At 40.9% G+C, this 24931-nt stretch overlaps 1 protein-coding gene across 1 annotated transcript in view; it reads left to right on the forward strand.

The window, feature by feature from the left end:
* LOC118238940 overlaps positions 1-20017 on the forward strand; it is a 111095-nt gene extending 91078 nt beyond the window's left edge. Inside the window, exon 3 of the mRNA XM_035445881.1 lies at positions 19933-20017. Coding sequence (XP_035301772.1) covers positions 19933-20017 — 85 coding nt within the window. The remainder of the gene's footprint in view (positions 1-19932) is intronic.
* The last annotated feature ends 4914 nt before the right edge of the window (positions 20018-24931 follow it).

Raw genomic sequence — 24931 nt, forward strand, 5'->3', positions numbered from 1 at the left:
CTGAAGCCTTTTGTATCAAAATTGTGGTGGTATATAGGTCGTGTCTGTATGAAATATGGTTGGCTATGCTACAGTATAATCTGAGTTTTGTAGAGTAACATGCAGGAACAATGTGTCCAGGTACCTGTATAGGTTCTCCCAGACGGTGGGGCATCAGTATCATAAAATGCAAAGGATTGTGAAAGTTGGTCAATCAATATCAATGGAAATCTGTAATGTTGTGTTCCCAGTGCTGCAAATTTCCAGCCAGTCATTAATAGGTAGAGATGAATCATTTTCTGCCTTCCATATCAGGTGGTCAGTCCATATGTCAATCTTACCATAGTCAGGAAATGTAGCTTCATCTAACACGTCATATTTGGCTTATTCAGTTGTGGGTATAGTCCAAAAGTAAATTTGGATATTTGAATCTATGTGGTGGTGGTATTAGTAAGAGAGAAAATGCTTCTATGGTGTTCTCCTGTTGGTGTCTGGGTCAAAGGTACAGTTCTGCCAAATCATGGGTTTACATGGGTTTGTTGTGATTGATATTGATGTCTCCTCAGTCAAGTTATATGGCTCCTGATCCCAATCTGGATAATCACATATATTTTCATTTTCAGTCCTGGTAGTTTTGTTGTACTGGCTAGCAAAACACAGGGCTGACCTGCCGTAGGTACGGAGTGAAGAATGCTGAGAGGAATTTTGTGTTTGCTCCTATTTCACAGTCAAACATGGAATCTTGCATTTCTGAGGTCTCAAAGCTTATGCTTCCCTTTCATTGTAAGGTGGAAAGAAGATTTAAGAGATTTCTCTCCAGTGGAAGTTGTTGATGGATGCTGCTGCTGTGATATTTCTCTAAATCTGTGTTAAATGGCATTTCAATGCTTTCTGTCCTTAAAATTGGTGATTTCATTTTCCTCTTGGTCATTAGTGACTATAACTCTCAAAATTGGTTCAAAGTGGGTGTTAGCCTTTCTACACTCATCCCAATAGCTATACCAAACTCCTTTGCTACTACATCCTTGTCACAAAGGAATTCAGATAGGTACCATTTCCACTGTAATACCTTTCCTTCCATGGCTGAGCCTGCAAAGACTCTGCCTTTGAGCAGATCCAATCCATTATTGAAATGTGTGCCCTTAAGACACACAACAAGGCAGTTGGCAATGACTGTGTGTAGGGTTCTGCATGTCACATAAAATTTCCAGATTTGTTTCTAAAAGAGAGAGTATTTATTCTCCGTGTATGGGAAGCATTTTAGAAGCTCACAGGCAAATATTGGTGGACTCCCTTTTGCTTGATGAAGAGTCCCCAATTGCCATATTCACCAATAAATATGATATACATAATTAGGGTATTATTTTGTTCAATATTGATCAGGGTTACATGTTCTGAGACGCGCTTACAGGCTGTCCCAAAAAACTTCTCTTTGTCCCTGTCCCCACTGGAAATTAGCTGCCTTTCTAATAACTCTCTGGAGTGATTTCATAATAATCCGTAAATATGGTATATGGCTTCTCCAGGATCCATACATACCAATTAGATGTTGCATCTGGGTTTTGTCCCTGGGTTGGAGGATATTTAAAGCCCTGTGCAATACACCATCTGGAACTGTGGATCCTTCAGATGACATAACACAACTAGAAATTTTGTTAAGGTATTTCTTTTGAATATGTATTGTTTATTATTCCAGGTAAAAATAGTAATGTCTCTAGAGCCCACATGCAGTGGTTTGCTGAAGAACATGTCTGAAAAGTCTATGGTTCCGAAGAATGTGAGGATGCAATTACTAATCTTTAAGAATATATTTTTTACCATCAGGGAAATGCAAATCAAAAAACTCTGAGATACCATCTTACTCCTGTCAGAATGACCAAAACCAAAAACACCAATGACAGTTTATGCTGGAGAGAATGTGGAGAAAGAGGAACACTCCTCCACTGCTGGTGGGAGTGCCAACTTGTATAGCCACTTTGGAAATCAGTATGGCGACTCCTCAAGAAAATGGGAATCAGTCTATCACAAGATCCAGCAATTCCTCTCCTAGGCATATACCCAAAAGAAGCACATTCATACAACAAGGACATCTGTTCAACCATTTTCATAGCAGCACTATTTGTAATAGCCAGAAACTGGAAGCAGCCTAGATGCCCCTCAACCTAAGAATGGATAGAGAAAATGTGGTACATTTCCACAATGGAGTACTACTCAGAGGGAAAAAAAACAATGGAATCTTGAAATTTGCAGGAAAATGGATGGAACTAGAAGAAACCATTCTGAGCAAGGTAACCCAATCACAAAAAGACAAACATAATATGTACTCACTCATATGTGGATTTTAGACATAGAGTAAAGGATTACCAGCCTACAATCCACACTGCCAGAGAAACTAGTAAACAAGGAGGTCCCTAAGAGAGACAAACATTGTCCCCTGGAGAAGGGCAAAGGGTCAAGATCCCCTGAGCAAATTGAGAGCATGGGAAGAGGGGGAGGGAGCTACGAGAATGAGAAGGGAAGAAGAGGAAGGATGCAGAGGTCATGAGGGAGCAGAAAGGTTGAGTCAGGGGAAGAATAGAAGAAAGGATATGTGATAGGTAAGGTTTTAGTTGGGGGGTGGGGGAGGACGGGAGGGAGAAGGGAACTGGGATTGTCATGTAAAACAATCTTATTTCTAATTCAAATAAAAAATCTGAAAAAAAAAGAATATATTTTTCACATCAGGTGAATGTCCTGGCATTTGTGAAGAAAGCTGATTAATATTCCATTTAATGGGACTCTCCATTGACCATTTGGCTTCTTTACTCACCAAGCAGGACTATTAAAGTTGAAGGATTGTGTGAGTTAAATAATATCTTCCTTCAATAATTTATCTACAGTGTCAGGTATGGTTTTATCACCTCCCTTGATTGGGTATTGCTTGGTAAATGATCCCTTAATTTAAGAAGTTCTATAGGAGGAATTTTTACTTGGGCGATATTACAGGCAAGGATTTAAGATTTTTAATGCAATGCCATTGGGGAAATAATTGGGGTACGACATGAATCCCCAGCACACAATTAGGTGCTGGTGGAAACATTATGTGGACATTTAGAGATAAGTTATAGACTAACATTTTCTATTCCTGCATTAAATGGTTTTCCTGCTTCTCCTTCAATAATTACATTTTTTGTGGTTTGGTAAGGGTGAGTCACCCCTACCAAATTTGGTAGGTCAGTTTGGTAGATTCAAATTGTCACCTCAATGCCTGAATCTATCAGCCAGTTTTTCTGTTGATATTTGCTGAGATCTGTAGGAAGGGTCTGGAGTCTGTCCTTGATTCCCAGGTTGTTCTTTAGTCTGCTTAGGAATCTGTTTCTGAATCCTCCTCAGGGCTGTCTTATTGGTGTATGTATCTGGTCTCATCTTCCAAATGGTCTTCTTTCCATGTTTTACTGAAAGAATGTAAGGCTGGGTCTGAGTGGTCTTTTCAGCCTCTGCCTTTAAAAATGCCACCTGTAGGTGAGTTTTTCCATGATGCTGGTTTGGCTGGATTCTGTATATTAAGCTGGAGAGAAAATACGTTATCTGTCTCCAGTTCTCTAGTCTGTTTGAAAAAGTTAATAGCTTCCTCAAGAGTTTAGCAATTAGCCAGAGTTGTGTCAATGTCGTTCTCAAATGTGGAAGGGCACTCTTAATTAGAATTTTCCTCATGTCAGGGAGCAGAGGCAATGCCTGTGGAGTTGGGCTCTAATGGTAAATTAAGTGAAGTATACCCAACTTTCTAGCCAGCTCAATTGCTTCTTCCATATTTTTCCATTGTCCCTCTGCCTTGAATTAAGTTAGATCAAGTGTGGGAAAACCCTGCCTCCACGCAGCTGTTACCCAATCCAATAATCCAATATATTCTCTTCTGAATATATGTAAAGTTCATTCCAGACATTCAAATATGTGGGGATTTTCTAGAATCCCTTGGACTCCTTTCATTTCTTCTGAGGTTAACATCACTGCATCACTCCCTTTTCCCATAAGCGTGCTGCATAGGATGCATTCTTACCGCCTTTTTGTGCAAAATCTTGTCTTATTTGCTGCAGCTCTGTCCTTTTAAATAGTCTGGATTCTACTCAAGTTGTCAATGAGTATGATTGGTAAAAGGGCTAAGAGTAGTCTTAACCTTATGGGCAGTTACTGATAGAGAGATCTGAGTGTCATTGAGGCATCTAGTTGGGTCCTTAGGAACTGTCTCCAAATCCTCCCATCTTTCTGCCAATTTGCTAGCCAGAAGTTTGTCTTTCATTCTATCAAAGTCAATGTCCTTAATTATTTCGTATAACAACCCAGGAATCTCTGAGGGCTCTGCCCTCTCTAACAAGTGCTCAACAACCACTGGAACAGACAATGGAATATTGACCTTAAGTTCCTTCTTGAGACTAGGTAACTTTTGTTTTACCAAGTGACAGTTCTCATCTTTTATGTTCATTTTCTTAATTCCTTTTTTTAGCCTCTACATCTTGTCCATTTGTCTGTCAAATAATAGAAAAATTTGACTTCTTTTTCTGAAGTATCAATTTAGGTTGCTGGTAGAATAGCCTTGATTTACCAGCTTTTCAAATTTAAGATCTTCCCTTCTTATGATTCTTTTGGCTATCCAGTCTCTCACGTAACTCTGAGCGAACTGCTCTCACTATCTGGTCTTAAGACAGAATCCCAGGCCTTTGTGGAGGGGAAATCCTGCAGTCAGGAATTCACCTTTCTCCCTCAGATGCCCTAGGAAGAGCAAGAAGCCACCGAAGTTTCACCTTTTCTAAGGATCGTCTAAGAGTCTGCCTATTACATCAACTGTCACCAGAAAGAAGGTAAGATACACGTAGTTAGTATAACAAAAATTGTATTTTATTATACTGAGGGTCATCACACTAGGTTCACACTCTAAATTGCTATCTTAGCAGAATGTCAGGTCCAGTCTCTAACAGACCCTCTGATTGGAGGGTCATGATCCTGGGGGAGACACTCCAGCCTCAGGGCAGATCAAGATGTCTCTCCAGATGTGCAGAGCAGAGTGGGTGTCATGGGGTTCTAGGACTGTGTCTGGTTATCTTGAGTCAGTGATGTCACTGAGTTCTGGTTATCAGCTACAGCCTTGTGCATAGTGGGGATCCTGACTAAGCTATACTAATGACTAATATATGCTAGATTTTCCTATGCTCACTACATTCTTTACATGTATTACATTATACTTTTACAAGTCTAGAAGGTGTTTTTACCATGCTCATTACAGTCTTTACATGTATTACATTATATTTTTACATGTATTAGATTATATTTTTATATGTCTAGAAGTCATTTTTAGTATGCTCACTACATTCTGTACAAGTATTACATTATACTTTTATATGTCTAGAAGGCATTTTTTAACTATGCTGATTGCATCAAGGTTTGGGCCATCACCTGGGGATATTTTGGCATTCAAGGCCCATGCTGCCACTGGGGCCATGCTAATACAGATGGCCTGTGCCTCCACCTGGAGTCATGGTGACATCAGGGCCCAGGCTGGATACTGAGGATCATATCTGGGTCTATGATTCTGTTGCAGCCAGAGTCTGTGTTGATGTCTGTGGCCAGTGTTGCTCCCAAAGGCCACATGGATGCCCGAGTTCTGGGCCACTATCTGTGGTCATTTTGATGTCCAAGGGCTATGCTGTCACCAGGACCATACCAATGTTAGTGTCCTGCACTGCCACTCAGGGCCATGCTGACATCAAGGCCCAAGTTGTCTGGTTCTGTGTCCCTACAACTAGAGTCTGATTTAATAACCATGGCTTCTGTTAACACTGAAGGACATACAGATACTTATAGTCTGGTCAATCACCTGAGACTATGTTGGTGTCCGAGGACAATGCTGCTGCTGGAGGCATACTGATCTGGATGGTTAGCACTACCACTGTAGCCATGGTGTAGTCAGAGCCAGAGCTGCTGCCAAGGGCCATGTCTGGGTCTGTGGTCCTGTTGCAGCTGGAGTCTGTGTTGATCTCTATGGTCCATGTTACCACAGAGGGCCATAGGAACCAGACGTGTTGAAATCTAAGGACCATGCTTAGCCAGCACAACCCTTTTCTGGCCCTGGGAGAGATGACCCTGCTCTTCACTGGCCACTGAAGCAGAAGAGCTGGCCCCACAGTTGGGAAAGATGTCCCTACCCCTCACCATGGCCATGGGAGAACTGACCATGAAGGCCTGGGCCAAAAAGAGCGGGCTCTGCCCCTCACCTGAGGAGGTGGTCCCAGTAGCCTGGACTGACCAAATCATCTGCCTTCCAGACCCATAGCCACGGGGTTGAGTTGGCATAACCCAATATCTACCCCATCTATGGCCTGAGGGAGCACACAAAGGGACTGGCCCTGTGAAACCATAACCACACGAGCTCCATGACTCTGACAACAGCAGGATATCTGTTGATGATGTGCCAGAGGACTTGAACCTAACCAAAAATATATTACATAGTGACCATTTGCAAGTAAGGCTGAGTGAACAAAGGGGGATACTGTGAGACACACTGCAGCTCCCAATGGCACCAAGACAAAGAGGTGTTGGAGAGGTGGGAAAGAGGTTTTTTGTTTGATTTCTTTGTTTTGTTTTTAATTGATTTTTTAAATGTCCTTTTGATGGGGGATGCTACAGGGGTGGTGAATGGATATGGAGGGACTGGGAAATGAGTGGGGTTGGGGTGCATGATGTGAAATACCCAAAAAAATCCATTAAAAAATTATGTTTAAAAAAAAAGAAATGTATCGTGCAATTGGGAAGTTTAAATTCAATTCTTTTCTTTGTTCTCAACTCTTGGCAATCCACCATGATATTTTAGACAAAGAAAAACAAAACATTAACCTGGTAAAAGAACAGTGACCTTGATGTGTCTAGAGAAACATATGCCTGTAAGGAAATAATTGGGGTCTAAAATTAAATCACTTTGCTGGAAACATGTAGGTGGAGCAGATAAGAAAATAAATGTGAAGGACAAACTCAGTCAGGCAAGTCAGGTGTTCTAGACATTTTATACAGAAGGGAAAATGCATGTGAATGTATGTGTCCCCATCACTCAAGACCCCAAATCAGATTACGGTGGGAAAGCCTCAGCCTCAGGATGATGTATTGCTGTGCTGGTAGACCAGTTTGGCTTATATAGGACACAGACTCAGTGACATTGTCAAAAGGACAAAGATCACTCTGGAGAAACTGTCCATCACAAATGACCCTAAGCTCCATGAAATAACCCTCACCCACATGTAAGTGACAATACCCTGGGACACACTGGATGAGCAACAAGAAAATGAACCTTGGCCCACAGGGACCTTCCTTAGTCACATCCAGAGTGAAACAATTCATTTCAGGGTTTTTTTAAATCTGACATTTGACTTGAAGAAAAATATCAAAAAGCTTTAGTTATGTTTTCTGAACATTATGTCAATGTTTAATATTTAAATTATTGTTTGAGTAAAATTAGGCATAAAATTCACTGAGGTAACAAAAATACAGACTATTGAGAGTATTTCAAACAAGAGTCTCAGGTCTTAAATCTACATTTTATCTGAACATGTTATGTTGAGATTTGAGAAGCATTTTCTGAGCATTTTATACTATCAGAGTTTATTCTTTTCTAACCTCACCAGCTGTTTATGTTGTCTAAAGGTCAAGATGTTGCAATGACAAAGTCTTGGAACAGAGTTGACTTTCACAGAGTTCATGTTGTACCAGAACTGCTGGCAGATACACAATTGTTCCTGCTGAACTGGGGCATCCATAAAACACCACAAATCATCCATAGAATACCTTAAAATCAGCTCAACTGATCTGCTACCCAAACCCCATTAAGTGTAATGTAAACCCTTAGAGATCATTGTGCTGAGAAATATATAGGTTGTGTTTTTAAAAGTTTCAGTTAAACTGGTAGAATAACTTTTCAGGAAGATCCTAAAGGACCCAGATTGAGCCAAGTCTGGTGCTGTGAGAGAAAATAATTGAATTTCATTTCATTCCCTCCATCCTCATTACTCAAATGTTGGAATGGGAAAGCTGTGTCCATGGAGACCTATCCCAAGTATGAGGGCAAGGAAGGATATTGTGAGGCCTGCCAGGGTGGTGGGCTATTTGATATGTGGTGATGGCATTGTTATGATTTCAATACTGTACCTTGGAGCAGTGCAGATCTTCACAACCAGATTCAGCTGAGCCTGTCTATCTAGGTTGGATACTGGGGCCTGGGCATCATCTCCATGGATATTCTCCCTGCAACTGATGCTGAAAGTGTCTATTATAACATGTTATTAGCACACTCTGCTCTGCTCTGGTCATTGCCAGATCTTATTCCATGACAAGAAAGGATGTTGAAAAGCAATGACCTTGAGATAGTCACAACAGCCTAATTGATTTCTTTTGCCCCAGATGTTTCCAAGAATGAGACAAACAGCCCTGCCTTCATGCCCCCCCATTCCCCACCCCCACCGCCAGGATGGTCAGATGGATGCCTGAAAATCTGTGTATTATAGTTGAGAGATATACTAGTACCTCCTTTCCCTGGTTTTTAGAGTAGAACAAGAAAGTATTTGGGGGGGGGCGGGGAAGAGGCTGGGTTCCCTGGATCCAAATTCCCTTTTCAAGACAAGTCATGTTAGGTCTGTAGCCTACCAGTGTCCTCACAGGACTACTGGTGAATCAGTACAAACTCTAAAGGACCCAGTCCAGCACCCCTCATGCCTCCACACCCTCAGCACCTCCACACTAGATTCTCTCCTTTAGGTGCTGGCTTAAAGACGGGCAGTGTGAATGACAACCACATATCACTGCTCATACCTGCATAGAACCTGCCCCAACTACTTCTTTCTCCCTTTGAATTGCTATATCTATGAAGCAGAGGAAGCTATGCCCCTCCAAAGACTTCACCTTTGGTTTGTATTTGCTGTCTTGTCCCCACATACTTTATTTAATGGCGTGTCAGTAAACACATATAGCCTAGAGCTCATGGCTGAGGCACCTAGGACAGAATGCCTATGCCTAGATTCAGGTTAGAGCCATGCTTGTTTTATCCTGAACCACAGGTTATACACTTCTTTAAGTCTGGGCCTGTGTTTTATCTTTGGTAGTACAGACTGGGCAAATAAATGCAAATAAGAACAAATTGGGCAAATTTTGCTGTTTCAATCGCATACAATGAGTTCCTTGGATATCTGAATCTCTGTCTCCACCGTGATGGTACAAAGTATAAGGCAGTGTCTATTGCATTTACCAAGCTTGCATTAGTGCCTATTATGGGCCAGACACATAGTGGGGAACTTATGGATTTCTGATAATAGGTGAATAAAATATATAAGATTCCTAAAATGGGGCTGGAGAGATGGCTCAGAGATTGAGAGCACTGGCTACTTCGAGAGGTCCTGAGTTCAATTCCCAGCAAGCACATGGCGGCTCACAACCATCTGTAATGAGATCTGGTCTGCAGGGATACATGCTGACAGAATACTGTATACAAAATAAATAAATAAATAAATAAATATTTTTAAAAAAAGATTCCTAAGAGATGACTCCCAACCAGGGAAAGAAAAAGGTGACTCAGGATGAAAGTCTTCAAGGAAAGCAAACATTTAAAAGCCAGTTCTGAAGGTGGTGTTTAGATAAAGAAAGCAGGTCCTCTTATCCCACAATCTCGTGGAATGTGTCCTTTATCTAGTCAGTCAATAGAGGAAAAATGACAGGGTTCCTCAGGAGGCTTCAGATTGCTATTTTGATAACTAGAATTGAGGCATGAGTAGAAGACTTGCTGGGGCAGGTTCTATGCAGATATGAGCAGTGATATGTGGGTGTCATTCACACTGCCCATCTTTAAGCAAGCACCTAAAGGAGAGAATCTAGTGTGGAGGCACTGAGGGGGAAGTGGAGGCATGAGGGGTGCTGGACTGGGTCCTTCAGAGTTTGTACTGATTCACCAGTAGTCCTGTGAGGACACTGGTAGGCTAAAGGCCTAGCATGTCTTGTCCTGAAAAGTGAATTTGGATCCATTGTGGCTGGCATAAAACTAGGTGTGCAGGATCTACATACAACAACTATATATAACTACAGCTGCATTCTTCAGAGTCTTTATTATTGCCTATTTATGATGATGACTTATAGCTTTTTAGAAGGGGATGTTGGTATTTATGTTTAGGCAAATCTCCACCTTTTAGTTAAGACAAAACAGATATTAGCTAACTCTGAAAATGTAGAAATGAACTAATACCATGACTATTATGGATCTGAAGCAGGGGTTTTGAGTAGAAGGCCAAAAGAATGCTGGTTGTGATGGATAGGGAACGCTATCACTCATAGAAAACTCAGGGTGAGATTGACATCAAGGATGTGAACCACAACAGTGTGATCATTTTCTTTCTATACTGAGGGCAAGGTCTTTAATTGTAATAGAAAAAAAATTGAGTACCACTCAATTATTCATTCATTCATTCAGCACATCTTCATGAAATGTTCACTGCAGTTGATGTGATACTAATAAAATGTCCATTTATTCTAAGTTCTATGCTTCCTATATGTTATCACATTTAATAGACACCCTAAGCATTATCATACAGATGAGGCAAACACTCAAGAGGCTAAGAACCATGGTCAAAGTCAGATGGTAGTAGACAACAAGGCCTGTCCTGACATCCAGGTGCATCTGGCACCAGTGCTCTGGCTCTTAAACCATAAAGATTCTTCCCAACATTGTGCATAATGGGGAGCCCCAGGACAGTATAGAAAGGGATTAGTTAGGGTCCTGGTCCCAAGAGTTCTTTTCTAGCTAGTGCCTTTACATAGTTAGTTCAAGATGAGCAGGACCACAAAACAAGGCAGACAATATATTTATTAGGACTTCTGAGACATACAGATCTGTTGTTAAAAAAGGACTACAAACTTAAGTAGTATGATTGGGCCAGAGACTTGAAAACCAAGAGATTCCATTGTAGAATAAAAGAGAAGTTCTAGTTCCCTTCTATTGCTGTGAAGAAACATTCTAACCAAAGGCAACTTGGGGGAGGAAAGGAATTATCTGATTTATGCTACCAGGTCACAGTCTATCAGGGCAGGACCTCACACAGGAGCTCAGAACAAGCCTGCAGAGATGCTGCTCGATGACCCAGGCTTAGTTAGCTTTCATCCTGCATAAGGATGGCACCACCTACTGTGGGATGGGCCCTTTTGCCTTCAAGCAATTCCTACCAGTGTCAAGCTGACCATCACTGCCAGGTGAGGCAATGGATTAATCAGAGAAGGTTACAAATGTTACAAGGTACCATTTAAGAGGAGAAATAGTGCTTGTAGACACACAGTAGAACGTGGAGTTAAGAAGGGAAGAATAGTGAAAATTAAAACCAGACTGGTCAGTGGTTACAAACATCATTAATTCCAGCACTCAGGTAGATCTCTGTGAGTTCAAGGCCAGCCTGGACTTATAGAATTATTCCCAGGACAGCCAGAACTATACAAAGAAACCCTCTCTCGAAAAAGAAGAAAGGAAGGAAGGGAGAGAGAGACACACAGAAAGAAAGAAAGAAAGAAAGAAAGAAAGAAAGAAAGAAAGAAAGAAAGAAAGAAAGAAAGAAAGAAAGAAAGGAAGGAAGGAAGGAAGGAAGGAAGGAAGGAAGGAAGGAAGGAAACCAGTTTCCTGCCATGCCTCAAGGCTGGAGTTTAGTCTTTGAGCAGTGAATCCATTGAAATTTTCTAAGCAGGAACATGATCTGCTGAAGATTGTCTTCAGTGTTCTTCCAAACACTCTAGCAGGAGAAGAGGATTCTGCAGTCATGCAGATGGGAGTCTTAAGATAGAGTCTTAAGTTCAGAGATAGCAGAGAACAACCAGAGATAGAAATAAAAATGGACATAAACCAAAGACAACAGTTTGGGAGTCCATTCAAGATCCTCAAGTAGCTTTCTTGGTAGCTCTTTAAAAGACTATATGTATACATATGTGCATATATATGCCCTTGTGGCTCAGAATGCAGAATGTAGTGTGTAGACTCATATTACAGGTATCACAGAACTCATTGGAAGCTCAGCCCCTTCTGAGATACTATGTCAGGTCTGCATTTTAACAATGTCCGCAAGAGACATCTGTGCCTTATAAGGAGGTTCCATTTTATTTTCTTTTGGAAATGACTTTAAAGAAAAGAATGGGGAATGAGCCACAAACTTCTTTGTGGAGGCAACACAGTCTAAAGTCACAGAACACTAATTATTGTTTACATTTGATAAAATATAAAATTGAATATAGTATAGATCTAATGTTAATTCCATAATATAGGTTTCTCTGTGTAATACTAGCAAAATGCTCAATTTTATGTTACAAGATGAACAAAACTGATTTAAAAAATGATAAATAGACAAATCCTGTGTGGCTTGTCCTAAGGACCTATAGTAACAAAGGTCAGAAACTGGTTGGAGAACATGGCTGAGGTCACAACAGTGATACCCTGGAATAAATAGGGTCCAAGTAACAGATCACAGCTGATTTCAGAGCCACAAGCTCCTGATGAATGACCAAGACACCTATAAAACAAAATCTTTGTAAAATCAAAGATGAGAGACATCAATCAAGTGAACACTGAATCCAAAATATAACAAAATTTTGGAAAGATAGGGCAATTGGAAAATTTAGCTAGGTTGGCAGATGGATGACCAAGAAAATGCTATAAAATAACCATGGTATCTGGAGTTTAAAGGAAATTGGAGTTACAAAGACATCATTCCTCTGGTGTAATTTGACTGGTTAAAAAAACTGACTACCTGCCATAGTCCTGCCTGGGTTCAGGTCCTGAAACAGGGAAGGGGCATCTGTAACATGAATAATAAAACCCAGAGACAGATTTGGGGCTTCAAGCTTCAAGATGAGGATCAGAGAAGCAAAGCAGCCAAGCCAGTAGCTCTTACCTCTACCAACCTGAAATGGCTATCCTGTCTCCACAAATCCTCAGAGATGTTATCTCCATGAATCCTCAGAGGCAAAAGCTGGGAGTTCCTGTCTCCTCCTGCCTTATAGTCCTTTCTCCACCCAGCCATATCTTCCTGTCTCCACCTTCCTAGTGCTAGGATTAAAGGTGTGTTATCCCAAGTGCTGGGATCAAGACATGAGCTCTGTTACTCTTCACTCAGGTAGGCCAGGATGACCTTGAACTCACAGAGATACATCTGCCTATCTCCTGAGACCTGGGAATAAGGTGTGTGCCACCAGTGCCTGGCTCTATAGATTGCTAGTGTGGCTGCTGGGATTAAAGGTGTGTATCACCATTGCCTGACCTCTATGACTTGTGGCTGCTTTGCATTCTGAACACTCAGGCAAGCTTTAATAAATCATAAATAATATATTACCACATGTGTCAGCATGAAGAAACAAGAGATGAGTTTCACTCAAGTGTTGAGCCCCAAATAGCTCCAGCCATCTTTATTTATACATCAAAAACAATCATGTTTTCCCATACTAACAAACCAGTTTTTCCCATGCTCCAACATTAACCTCAAATGAAAACAAATATATCAAATATGTTTTTTAAACCAACTTTTACATCAAAACATTTAAACCAAAAACAACATTTACCGTTTTCCTGTCTTGGCCAGATATCTCGCCAGATATATCCTGTCTTTACAAAACTAAAAGGTAATAACATAGGCACACATTTTCAAGAACACCAATCTCATTCAAAACATTTATAGAATATATTTATATTTATTGGATATGCCTCCAATCCTGTCAGGACTGAATTGAAACAGTTCCTGGGATCTGAAGTGACAGCTGGCATCACCAGACAAGAAATCTGAGAAGCATCAGCTCCTAAGAATTTTAGGGTAAAATATTCAAGAAAAATGGGGTTTCCAGGAATTATCACATCTGTTCTATGCATGATTGACAAAATGACACTAAAACTGCCAAGAGAATCATCAGTATTATGAGAGAAAAGAGAGTGTGCAGGCCACGTGGTCCCAGGGTATTCTGCACTGTTCTGAAGTCCTCTGGTCCTTGCAGAGTGATACTGTCCCCGTGGGTTTTTTTCCTCATCTGGAGACCCATTATACAAACAATCATATACTGGTCCAAAATTAGGTCACACAGCTCCCAACAACTACCCTGCTGCAGCTTCTTTGTAAAAACAAACTTTACAAGCCACAGTGACAAGTAGCTACTGATCTGAGGGTCATTGAAAGTTGTAATATATAAAAGAATTCATTGAATCTGTGTGCCCCAAATATTTTATGTTTTCTCTGCCTTTGTCCTTGAAACTGCACACAGAAGCACATCCATTTTAAGCACTACAAAATCAGGGACAAGGGCAGCAACCTTACCAAACTTGATGACTTGAGTTTAGTCCCTGGGACCTACATGGTGGATGGAAAGGATCTATTCCCTCAAGCTGTCCTCTGAAGTGAAAATATAATTAAACTTACCAATAAAAGCCAGGAGTCAGATATCCAGAGTAAAAACCTGAAAGATTAGAAAAGCAGAGGAGCAACCACCAGTGATTTCCTACCTCTCCTTATCACTTCCTGTATCCTCTCTGTACAGACCTCCAGACCTCAATGGTTAACTAGTGGCTAGCTCTGCCCTCTGACAGGGCAGATAGCTAGCAAGCTTTGTCTCTCAGAACACAAACAAAATATCACACATTTTCCTCTTTATCTAAATAAGAAGTGAAGGTTTTAGCTACATAGTAAAACTATATGTAATAAACACAATAACTATTTACAAATATATGTGGGCAATAATTATATTAACAATGTCTAGTCCATTTGCATTTGACAAAATCAGAGAAAATACTCCATTATCTATCCTATCTTAAATTACCTATCCTATCCTAACTTATATTACCAACCCAAAACTATCTTTTTGTGTCTCTCAACCTTACATACTTTACACTACTTTTGTGAATTTCTTTGCTGAATTTGTTAACAAGGAAAACGATAACTGTCTAGTCTGCAACTCTATCAGATCCCTGAAAAGGAAATAATATTACCTGAGTAAACAGGAAATGTAAAGCAAACAACTTCCAAAACAAAGAAATGACAGAAAATGCTGGCTGCCTGGACTGTCACCCAAGGTTCCTCGGTATCACTGTAGCATCCATCTTCCACCTACAGGCCTAGAACATCTGACAGACTTTTCTGTGAGCAGGATATTCTGAAGGGCTGTCCTATCTTGCCTTGACAAAGTTTGGCAGTCACTTTCTTTTGTGTCCTGCTTGTCCCGCTGCATACTGTCAGCAGTCGAGGCAAGGTCACTCACTTTCTTGCCCAGTGACTAAATTTTGCCACAAAGAAGATAAACTCCATGTGAAGTTTCTTTGATGTCCATCATCTTCTCTGAATCAAATTGGTGCTGCCAGGAGCAGACATGTCTCATCATAAAAAAAAACCTTATGTTTATTAAATGCCATATTGTGTAGATCTCTCTTGGATCTTGAAAGCATACCTAATAGGACCACAAGTTTGATTGTAATAGGTTACTAACTACTAATCTGCATTTCTTTATTATCCTAAATAGTTTGTAATAATAACTTTCAAAGACTAGAAACTTGCATTACATTGATATATGAGCTGCATACAATATCTTTAACAAGAGTAGAAATGTATGTATAGTATGTTCCAACAAGAATAACCTTAAATTTGTATTAATATACAAAAATATCCTAAAGAATATATATATATATTCCTACTGGGGACTGTTGTGTGATATTTTGTCTGTGTTCTGACAAATAAAGCTTGCTTGGAGTCAGAGGGCAAAGATAGCCACTAATTAACCATGGAGGTCTGGAGGTCTGTACAGAGAGGAGGCAGGATAAGGAGAAGATCTAGGCCCTTTGCATGGAGGAACAGAAGAGGTAGGAAGCAATTGTGGCTGCTCCTCTGCTTCTCTGATCTTTCAGTTTTTACCCCTATATTTGATTCCTGATTTTTATTGATAAGATTAATTAGATTAACACTTCATCTGTCATCCAACTTTTGGGGCAAGAATTCATGAAACAGCTACTTGCCAGTGGCTTTGCAGCCATCAGTACACACTGGAGCTGCATAAAGGAGGTAAACTTACCAGAGTCACCACACCACAGTCTAGGCTTTCCTTTTCTTCCCCATGCACTCTGAGTGAGTCTGGGATTTTTCTGTTGCACCCTCTCTGCAGAAATCTCCATAGGCACCTAGGCTCCAAATGCCACAAGAGTTATCCTCTCTCCATCAAACAACTCTACCTTCAGGCAGCTCCCACCACAGTGCTTCTTTCTCATGATCTCTCTGTGTGGTTTTCAGACAACTGGCTCCCTTTCCCTATGGGTTTGAGCTTCATCTAGACCCCTCCTAATGCTTCTGTCACACTATGTAGCTGCCTTGACACCTGCTTAGGCTTCTACTGTTGTTGCAACTACCACACACTCTCAGCTCACAGCTACGTGCTAGCTGCTGCACTTGTCCTCAGCCAGGCTGTGCACCACCTGTGTTCTCTGCTCAGACTACTATGCAGCAGCAGCCAGCCTCATGGTTCACCATCATCATCGACAGATTTAGTGAGACAATTGGGAATTCTTAATTAGTTAAAAAAGTTTCTTTTTCCCTACGTTAAAAAAAATGGGAAACACTATTACGATAGAGGGAGTTAGATCTCTGTATGATTCCACAATGGATGATTTTAAAATGGAACAATTAAATGAGGGGATAATTAGCTTATCTGTAATTTATACAATATCAATTATAAACATCAGTATCCCTAAAAAAGTTGGTTGATATGGGTGCCTTAGAAAAAATTACTAGAGAAAATAATTTGACTGGTAAGTTATAAGCCTTAAGAGATATTCAGAGAAAGACAGAGGAATTTAAAGGAGAACCAATCTCACCATTATGTTATAAAATTAGAGAGGAACAGTCCAGGGTTATCAAACAACCAACTTTAATTTATCCAGTCACCTTACAGGAACAACTGCTAAATGACAGATATCCCCAAGGCTATGTAGGAGCTGACAGGATTCTTATGGAAATTTTAGATTTGAGGAGATTTAAGGAAATGCTAGTCTCATATGGTATGCATTCACCTTTTGTGAAGTAGATGTTAAATTCATGGTCAACTAGTAACTGAATTGTCCCACAAGACTGGAAAGACTTGGTTATAGCAGTATTGGAACATGGTCACCAATTATAGTGGAGCACCTGGTGGAAAGATGAGGCTAGGACCACTGAACAATGAAGTAGGGCTAGAGGTATTGAATTTCCCAAGACCAACTTCTTGGAGAGAGCCATTATGATGATGTACAAAGATAGTCTATGTATGATAACCACACCTTGGCTCTATGTCATGCAACAGCTTTGAATGCTTGGAACAGAATTGAAGAAGTCAGAAAGAGAACTGAATCATTTACTAAAGTTATACAGGGTCCAAAGAAACCTTCACTGATGTTTTTCAAAGTTTGACCTCAGCTGTAAATAGAATTATATCAAATTCAGAAGCTGGATAAGTGACAATTGAATCTTTGGCTTTGAAAATGATAATTCACAATGCAAAAGGATAATCTGTCCTTTCAAGGCATGATTAGTACCCACAGAGGAATGGATCCAAGATAACAGTCAATATGATGATGCTTGGATAAGAGAGGTGATTTCCAGAGGTTTAAAGAAAAATCAAAATGTCAGATGTTTTAATTGTGGCAAACAAGGTCACCTAAAAGGGGATTGTAGACAGGGAATTCTGAGAAACAGTATTACTTCTAAGGGTAATCCAAACAGAAGGTCCTTGCCTTCTGGAGTATGCAGAAGGTGTGGCAAAGGTCTACACTGGACCAATGAATGCAGATCAACAAGGGACAGACAAGGTAACCCTTTGCCACTGGGTAATGGCTTAGGGGGACTCTTGCAGGCCCCCATGTTAAATTTGGTTCAGTTATTCCTTGAAACCATGAGGGAAACTCCTACCCAGAGCAATTAAGGGACCAAATGCCTACTGGAAAAAACCATACTGCTCTGGATGATATAACAGCTTTTGAAGATAAAAAAAAAATTCAGGAAAAAACAGAAAGCAAATATTATAAAGATTAGATTGGAATAAGAGAGACCTCTTGATTAGGAGAGGTGATAGTTCATCAAACAGTGTGGCCATTCAATCTAAACTAACTTATAAGACTAACAAATGTTTTTCATTGGATCGGATACAACTTGCCAAAAAGGAAACTCCCCAAAGGTAGAGCTGGGGCAGGGCTTTGTTTTTGCCTTTCCAGGAAAATGAAGGCATCCAACTAAGCACTCTGAAGACCACTGGACAAATGAGAATCTGAAGAAAAACAACAAATCATAGGGAAAAAATATCCCAAGAACAAAAGTAAATTGGCCTATTGGTATAGCACATTTCCAACAGAATAAAATTTCATAAATCTTCCCAAGTGTTTGTTTCTGCTGTTCTCTACAGACATATAATATAAATGGTCTTTTTTTGTAGTCCCAGTTCAATTAAAATTAAAACTGGCTTTGCAGTCAGAGCATGGCTCTCTCCTTTTCTTAACCCAAGCATGCTTGTTTAAAGGAAAATCCAAAATCTCTGTCTCATGTCAGAAAAGCCACATGATATGGGACAGAAGAAAACCCAAAATTAAGGGACTGTTCTATTGCCACTGATGTCATAATTCTTTAACTTTATTTTCACTCCTTGAAACTTTTCTTAAGGTATAAATATATCTCAAAATTTATATATGTATTTTAAACTTTTTGCCATGACATTAATGGTCATATAGAGTACTAAATAATTCTAGAAAAAGGCTTCATTTAGCTTCGTGTATATAATTTCAGGTTCGAGTCTCTATCAGCAAACTAGGAATTAATTTTGTACTCTGGATGTACAGAATAAATTATGGTCCTTTAATCTCTTCAAGATTTGCTGCATATGACATTGAAAATGTTTACATTTTCTGCAGTGACCCATAGCCATGTCTATAGTGACCTTTGAAGTCTCCAAAGGGAGGGTGGGGCCCACAATGATGATTCCACCAGGACTATGGGAATGCTACTAAGCTGACAAACACTACCCAAAGATCGGCTTTGGACTACAAACTTCCAGGACAATTTCAAGGTGGCTAGCTGAGATGGTCCAGTCTCACAGACTACTCTAGCCAGGACTTAACATAGCTCTGTACTTTTCTATTACAGTGAGATTGAACAGCAAGTGATACTACTACCTCTCCAAGAACTTGATAATTACCCTATTTTTTTCAGGGTCCCCTAAAGATGCCATCACTCCAGGAAGTAATTTTAAGAACAAACACCCACATTCCCAACAGGTGGGGTGGGCAGTTTTTGATGGTTCTGTGGATTATGGATATTTGTCTCCATTTAAGGGGGTTGGTTACAAGTTGTTATTGATAATGGTCATAAAGAAAGCTGAACAGAGGAGATTAGATTCAGGGATCTTGTTCTGAATAAAAGGGGGGATATAGATATGATAGGACAAAAGGGTAGACTATTGAATCTAATTTTAAACCAAAAAAAAAACAATTACTAGTCTTAAATATTTTGTATTGGTGTGGATTATATTGATAAAAATACAGAGTTACTATATATATACATGCCGTGTATGTATACACTAGATAATTTAAATAAATATATTTTTAATTAACACAGTAAATTACAATTAAATATTTTTTTCAGTTCAGTCTCTTGCTAGTATAGCACTTTCTAAAAGAAAACCCAAAAGTACAAGATGTTAGAAGAACCAAAAACTGCTATTTTACAGAGAAAATAAAATAAAGAGATGATACAAAGATAGACAAGGATAGAGATATAGACGGGGTAGAGACAGAGATAGGGGCCTCCTGTGTGACTCCTTGAGGCTCCTGAGTAAATTGTAGCTCCCTGATAAAGGATGACACAACTGAAACTCTTGAAGTAAGGTGTGACTAATGCAGATGGTTAGCTAAACTGTCATCTGTATTCTTTTTAGGACTTTAGCAACAGCTTTGCCAACAATAATGAATCCTTTCAATTCTGAAAGAATTAAAGAATTGACAGAAGAACTAGAATATTGAAGAGAAACCAGAAACAAAGTCTGCAAGCTTATGAGAATGAGATAGGCCATGCTTTCGGTGGCTATGATCGCTTATCATCCTGTACCACAAATGAAAGCAAGCTCATGCTTTGAGAACTCTGCATGGTCCTGAAGTACTTAGGCATGAAATTTGTCCTTAAGATTTCTGTGGAGGATGTGGTCATGTTGGTGCCCAAGGGCCATGCCACCTAAGGGGCTATCCCAATCTGAGTGCCTTGCACTGCCACCTAGGGCCATGGTGTAGTCCAGCCCAATCTGCAACCTAGAGCCATGTCTGGGTCCCTGGTCCTGCGGCAGCCAGGGGTCTGTGTAGATGTCCATGGCCCATTTTGTCACCAAAAGCCACAAGGATGCCCATGTTCTGGGCCACCACCTGTGGCCATATTGGCGTCCAAAGGGCATGCCACTGACAGGGTCATGCTGGTATGAGTGGCCTGAGCTGCCACTTGGGACCAGGGTGTCATCAGCCTGAGCTGCTGCCTAGAGCTGTGTCTGGGTCCTGTCTGGGTCTGCAGTCCTACCACAGCCAGGGTCTGCATCAATGCCTGTGGATGCTATTACCACCAAAGACTGCAGACACCCAGGGTCTAGGCTGACACCTGAAGCCATGTTAGTGCCTGAAGGTCAGGCTGCCACCAGGGCCTTACTGATCAGGGTAGCCTATACTGCCACCTGGAGTCATGGTGATGTTCAACTCTGAGCTGTGACTGGGGGCCTTGTCTGGGTCCATGGCCCTACGACAGCCAGGGTATGTGTTGATGTTCATGGCTACTGTTATCATTGAAAGCCATGTCTGGGTCTGGGCCCACTATCTGGAGCATCATTGGAGTCCAGGAACCTCGATACTACTGAACCCATTCCTATCTGAGAGGTCTGTGCTGCTACCCGGGGTTGTAGTGACATTTGGGCCTAAGCTGCTGCTTACGGCCATGTCTGGGTCTGCGCTGTTGTCCGTTGTCTGTGTTACCTCAGGGTCCCATGCAAACCATGTGTTGAACCATGTGTTGAAGTACAAGGGCCAGTGCTGAGCTGCCCCACCCCTCACTGGCGCAGGGAGAGCCATCATCCCCCTCATCAGAGAGTTGACCTCATCCCCCACTGACCCCACCCCTCACAGGAGAGCTGATCCTCACCCCTCACCATGAGCATGGGAGAGCTGGCTCCACCCCTCTCCTGCGGGGGGACGGTGATTCCAGTACCCCAAACTGAGCAACTCAGCTAACACCCAGGCACACATCCAGGGTTTTGAGACGGCACTCCCCAACATCTACCACATCTTAGACCTGCAGGAGCTCATGAAGGGAGTGGTCCTGTGGAACCATAGCTGCAGGATCTCCATGACTGGGAACAAAACAACAGCAGGAGGAGATTCAGTAAGAGTCCAGCATTGATAGTCTACCAGAAGCCGAGGCCTTGAACATAACACATAACAATGAACATTTGTAAGTAAAGCTGTTTGAACAAGAGTATACTGCGTAATACATCTCAGGTCCCAGGGCCACTAAGATGAATGAAGAGGTGACGGAGAGGCAGGAAAGGCAGATGAGCAAAGTGGCTTGTTTGTTTGCTTTGCTTGTTTCTGTTTTGTTTCTTTTAATATTCTTATTCGTATTTTTTATTTTGTTTTTATTATTTCTTTTTAAGTTTTCCTTTGGGTCAGTGCTAAAAGGATGAAGGGTGGACACGGAGGGAGTGGAGAATGAATGGGATTGGGATGCATTAGGTGAGATCCCAAAGAATCAATAAAAATTATTTTAAGAAATATTGCTGTGGAGGAATAAACCATATGCGCAAACAAATGGCCTATGGCAGAGAGGGCGAAGCATGATAAGGGAGCTTCAGACAGCATTTGGGCTTCAGATGAAAGAAAAAGACCTGCCTAAGAATGTCAGAGGCTTCAGGATTCGTGTTCCTTCCACCAACTTTGTGAGCACTAGTTGTGGAGACTTTGCTCTCTGCTGCTTGCTTCTGTGTTCACACTACATCACATGAACCTTTCTGTCCCTGGGCTAAAAGTCTTTGTCTTCTCTTCTAGGGTTTCCTAGAAGAGAAGAGGAAGAAACAGATTGTTCTCCTCCTTTCCTCCCTGGGGCACAAATCTGTGTTTAAGTATTTCCAGCGGAGAGAGTTTGTTTAAAGTACTCAAGAGATGCTGCATCAGGAAATCAGGGACCAGCCAAGAAGTCTGCATGTTGGCCAGGCACCTCAAAGTGATTCTGACCCAGATGGCCCATGACAGGACTTTGAGAGACCCACTCGGAGCATCCTGGCACTGCCTTCTGTTTCTTGCCAGAAATGGCCATCTCTGTGTAGCTGACACGGCAAACCTCCTTTGTCCCTTTATACTCAATTCAGACATGTCTTACTCTGGTATTTGTACTCTGACATGCAAACATAATTGTTTCCATCTTTACGGTGCTACAGGGCACTCATCAAACAGAAGATAATCTCTATTAGTGACTAAGCTACAGAGCCAATTGTGTGGGTTAGTAGAACCAAAGAATATATTAAGGCCTTAGTTTTGTATGAGCTTTGTTTCAGTTTTATAGAAGTGTGTGTGTGTGTGTGTGTGTGTGTGTGTGTGTGTGTGTGTGTGTTCTTGTAAACATGAACATATACATACTATCAGCATCATACTGAATCCCCTAGACCTTCATGGGGATTCAAATATATATGTTTTACTAGAGAACTGTTCACAAAAACTTACAAGGGGCTTCTGGAAGTAGACTAAGGAGGAGGGGAAATTGAGGGAAGAGTGGGGTCTACCAAAGCCTAGCTTTGGTCTGATCTCTCAGGGAAGTGTAGAAGCATAAGAGTTGTCCACTGTGAGGCACAAGGGCTGGCCTGTTGCATTCTCACAGTCAGGAGAAATTCTTAAGATAAGGCAGAACTTGTGGTACTGGCACACAAAAGGGTTCCTGGAATCATACCTTCAGCCTCTGCTGATATTCCTGTGGGCTCATACTACGCTCAGGGCCTAGTGCAAAATAGAAACACTTGAGCCCTTGTACGAAATTTAGAGACTGAGTTAAATATACTATCACTAAAGTAGAAAGCTTTTACTTCTTTCTTCTCTCATGTTTTCTTCAACTTCCATGGTGTTATTTTATTGGTTTCAAGGTAATTGTTACTAAAGATATATGAAAATTTAAAGTACTAACATGAATTTTTATCATTCATTGTTGTGTCATATGGTTGCTAATCCTAATGAGAAACATAAGATCATTTTACTTATATGAGGAATCATCAGAATTACAAAATTTGTGTTTATATCTACATTGTCAATTTGTAGTCATAGATACATGTATATTTCACACAGATTCATGTTTGACAAACAGACTTGCTTCAGTATTCCTCATTTTAAGGGATCAGTGTGATAGTTTGTACAGTGTCATGATTGTCTAGACCCTTTAGAGTTATAGCATGACAGAAAGCAGAAGAATTAACACAGTCTGCTAGCAGACTGTAAGCATACACTATCACCCATCTTAAGTGAACACAGGTGATAATTTTAACAGTTATCTTATCATGGACCATTAGAATGGATATATACAGTGGTCCCACTGAAAATGGGACAGTAAATTATTCATCTCCCAAACTGCTTCTTAGGATCTACTTAAACCAGTAAACTGTTTGATCCCAACTGGCTCAGGCCAGGTGCTGTAGACACAGAACCTGAGCCAGGATACCACTGTGTAGGGTGTATTAAATTAGCACTCTTCAGGAAAACTTTCAGAGAGTAGAGGAAGAAAAGAACAAAGTGCTATGTAGGATGAAGTCGCAGACAAACAAGCACAGTTCAGTCCTCAGAGGAACTCAGAGACATAATCTTCAGACAGAGTTGTCCTACTCCCTGAGACATCAGGCCCTTCTAACAGCCCCCACACCAGTCTGTCCTTGGCTATGGGCCTCTCCAGGGGTTGATGTGGGATTAGAGAGAGGTGTAATTTTCTAGATGGGGGATCACTAGGAGCTGTGAGCTGCAATCAGAACATGGGTGCACTATCAGGAAAAAAGGATTGAGGAAGGGGGATCTCCCATGCTGAGAACTACTAAATATTCTTCAAATGTTTGAAAATCACTGCAAAGGACTGACTGCCTTTAAATATATTTCTGACCACAGCAGTTTCTTATTTATGTTTCTGTCTCCAGTGTAGGGCTCTGTTCCTCTATGTGGCAGAGGCCCTGGCCTGTTCTTTGTATGCCCCATTCAGAGGCTGATGCTTGTTACCAAACAAACAGTCACCAACCAGAGAGCAGTCCAGAGTAGATTGTAGAGCAACTTGAACTCCACTCTAAATACTTTGAGTGTTATTTCATTGGCAGTGAGGACTAGTTTGAGAGGCTTTGTTGGCAGCAGTATGGAATACAGACTGGGCCAAGGACAGAAAAGAAAGAATAGCCAAGAGTTATTGTGGAAACACAGGCAGAGTAATGAGAGCCAGATTTGAGTAGAGGATCTGAGTGTGGTGAGGGAGATACAAAGACAATTATTAATGACTATTATCTCCCCGTTCAGGATAGCCCCAGCTTCACATCTCATGTAGAGACTGACAGGAATTAGAGTCTAGCAAGTGTGTTAGGAGTTTTGTACTTATATGCCGTTGGGCAGATGGAAGAGGAGGGCTTCTCATGCTTGGACATAATAGAAATGGGGAAGTGACTGCACTTCTGTTCTTTCACTGTAATGTACAATCAGATGGAATTCCTAAAGCACTCGCAAGAGTATTCTTTCCCCTTCATATTTTTGGCCAGAATTCCACAATTGTGAAAAATAATATTGTCTATATGGAATATGCTCAGTTCATGAGCACATGGGTCATTTAAATTGAACAGTGCCTGCTCTCAAGTTCATCCTTGAATGTAACACGGGTTCCAAGGCTGAGGCTTGAGC

This window comes from Cricetulus griseus, chromosome 5 (genome assembly GCF_003668045.3).
Source record: "Cricetulus griseus strain 17A/GY chromosome 5, alternate assembly CriGri-PICRH-1.0, whole genome shotgun sequence".
NCBI classification, from domain to species: Eukaryota; Metazoa; Chordata; class Mammalia; order Rodentia; family Cricetidae; genus Cricetulus; species Cricetulus griseus.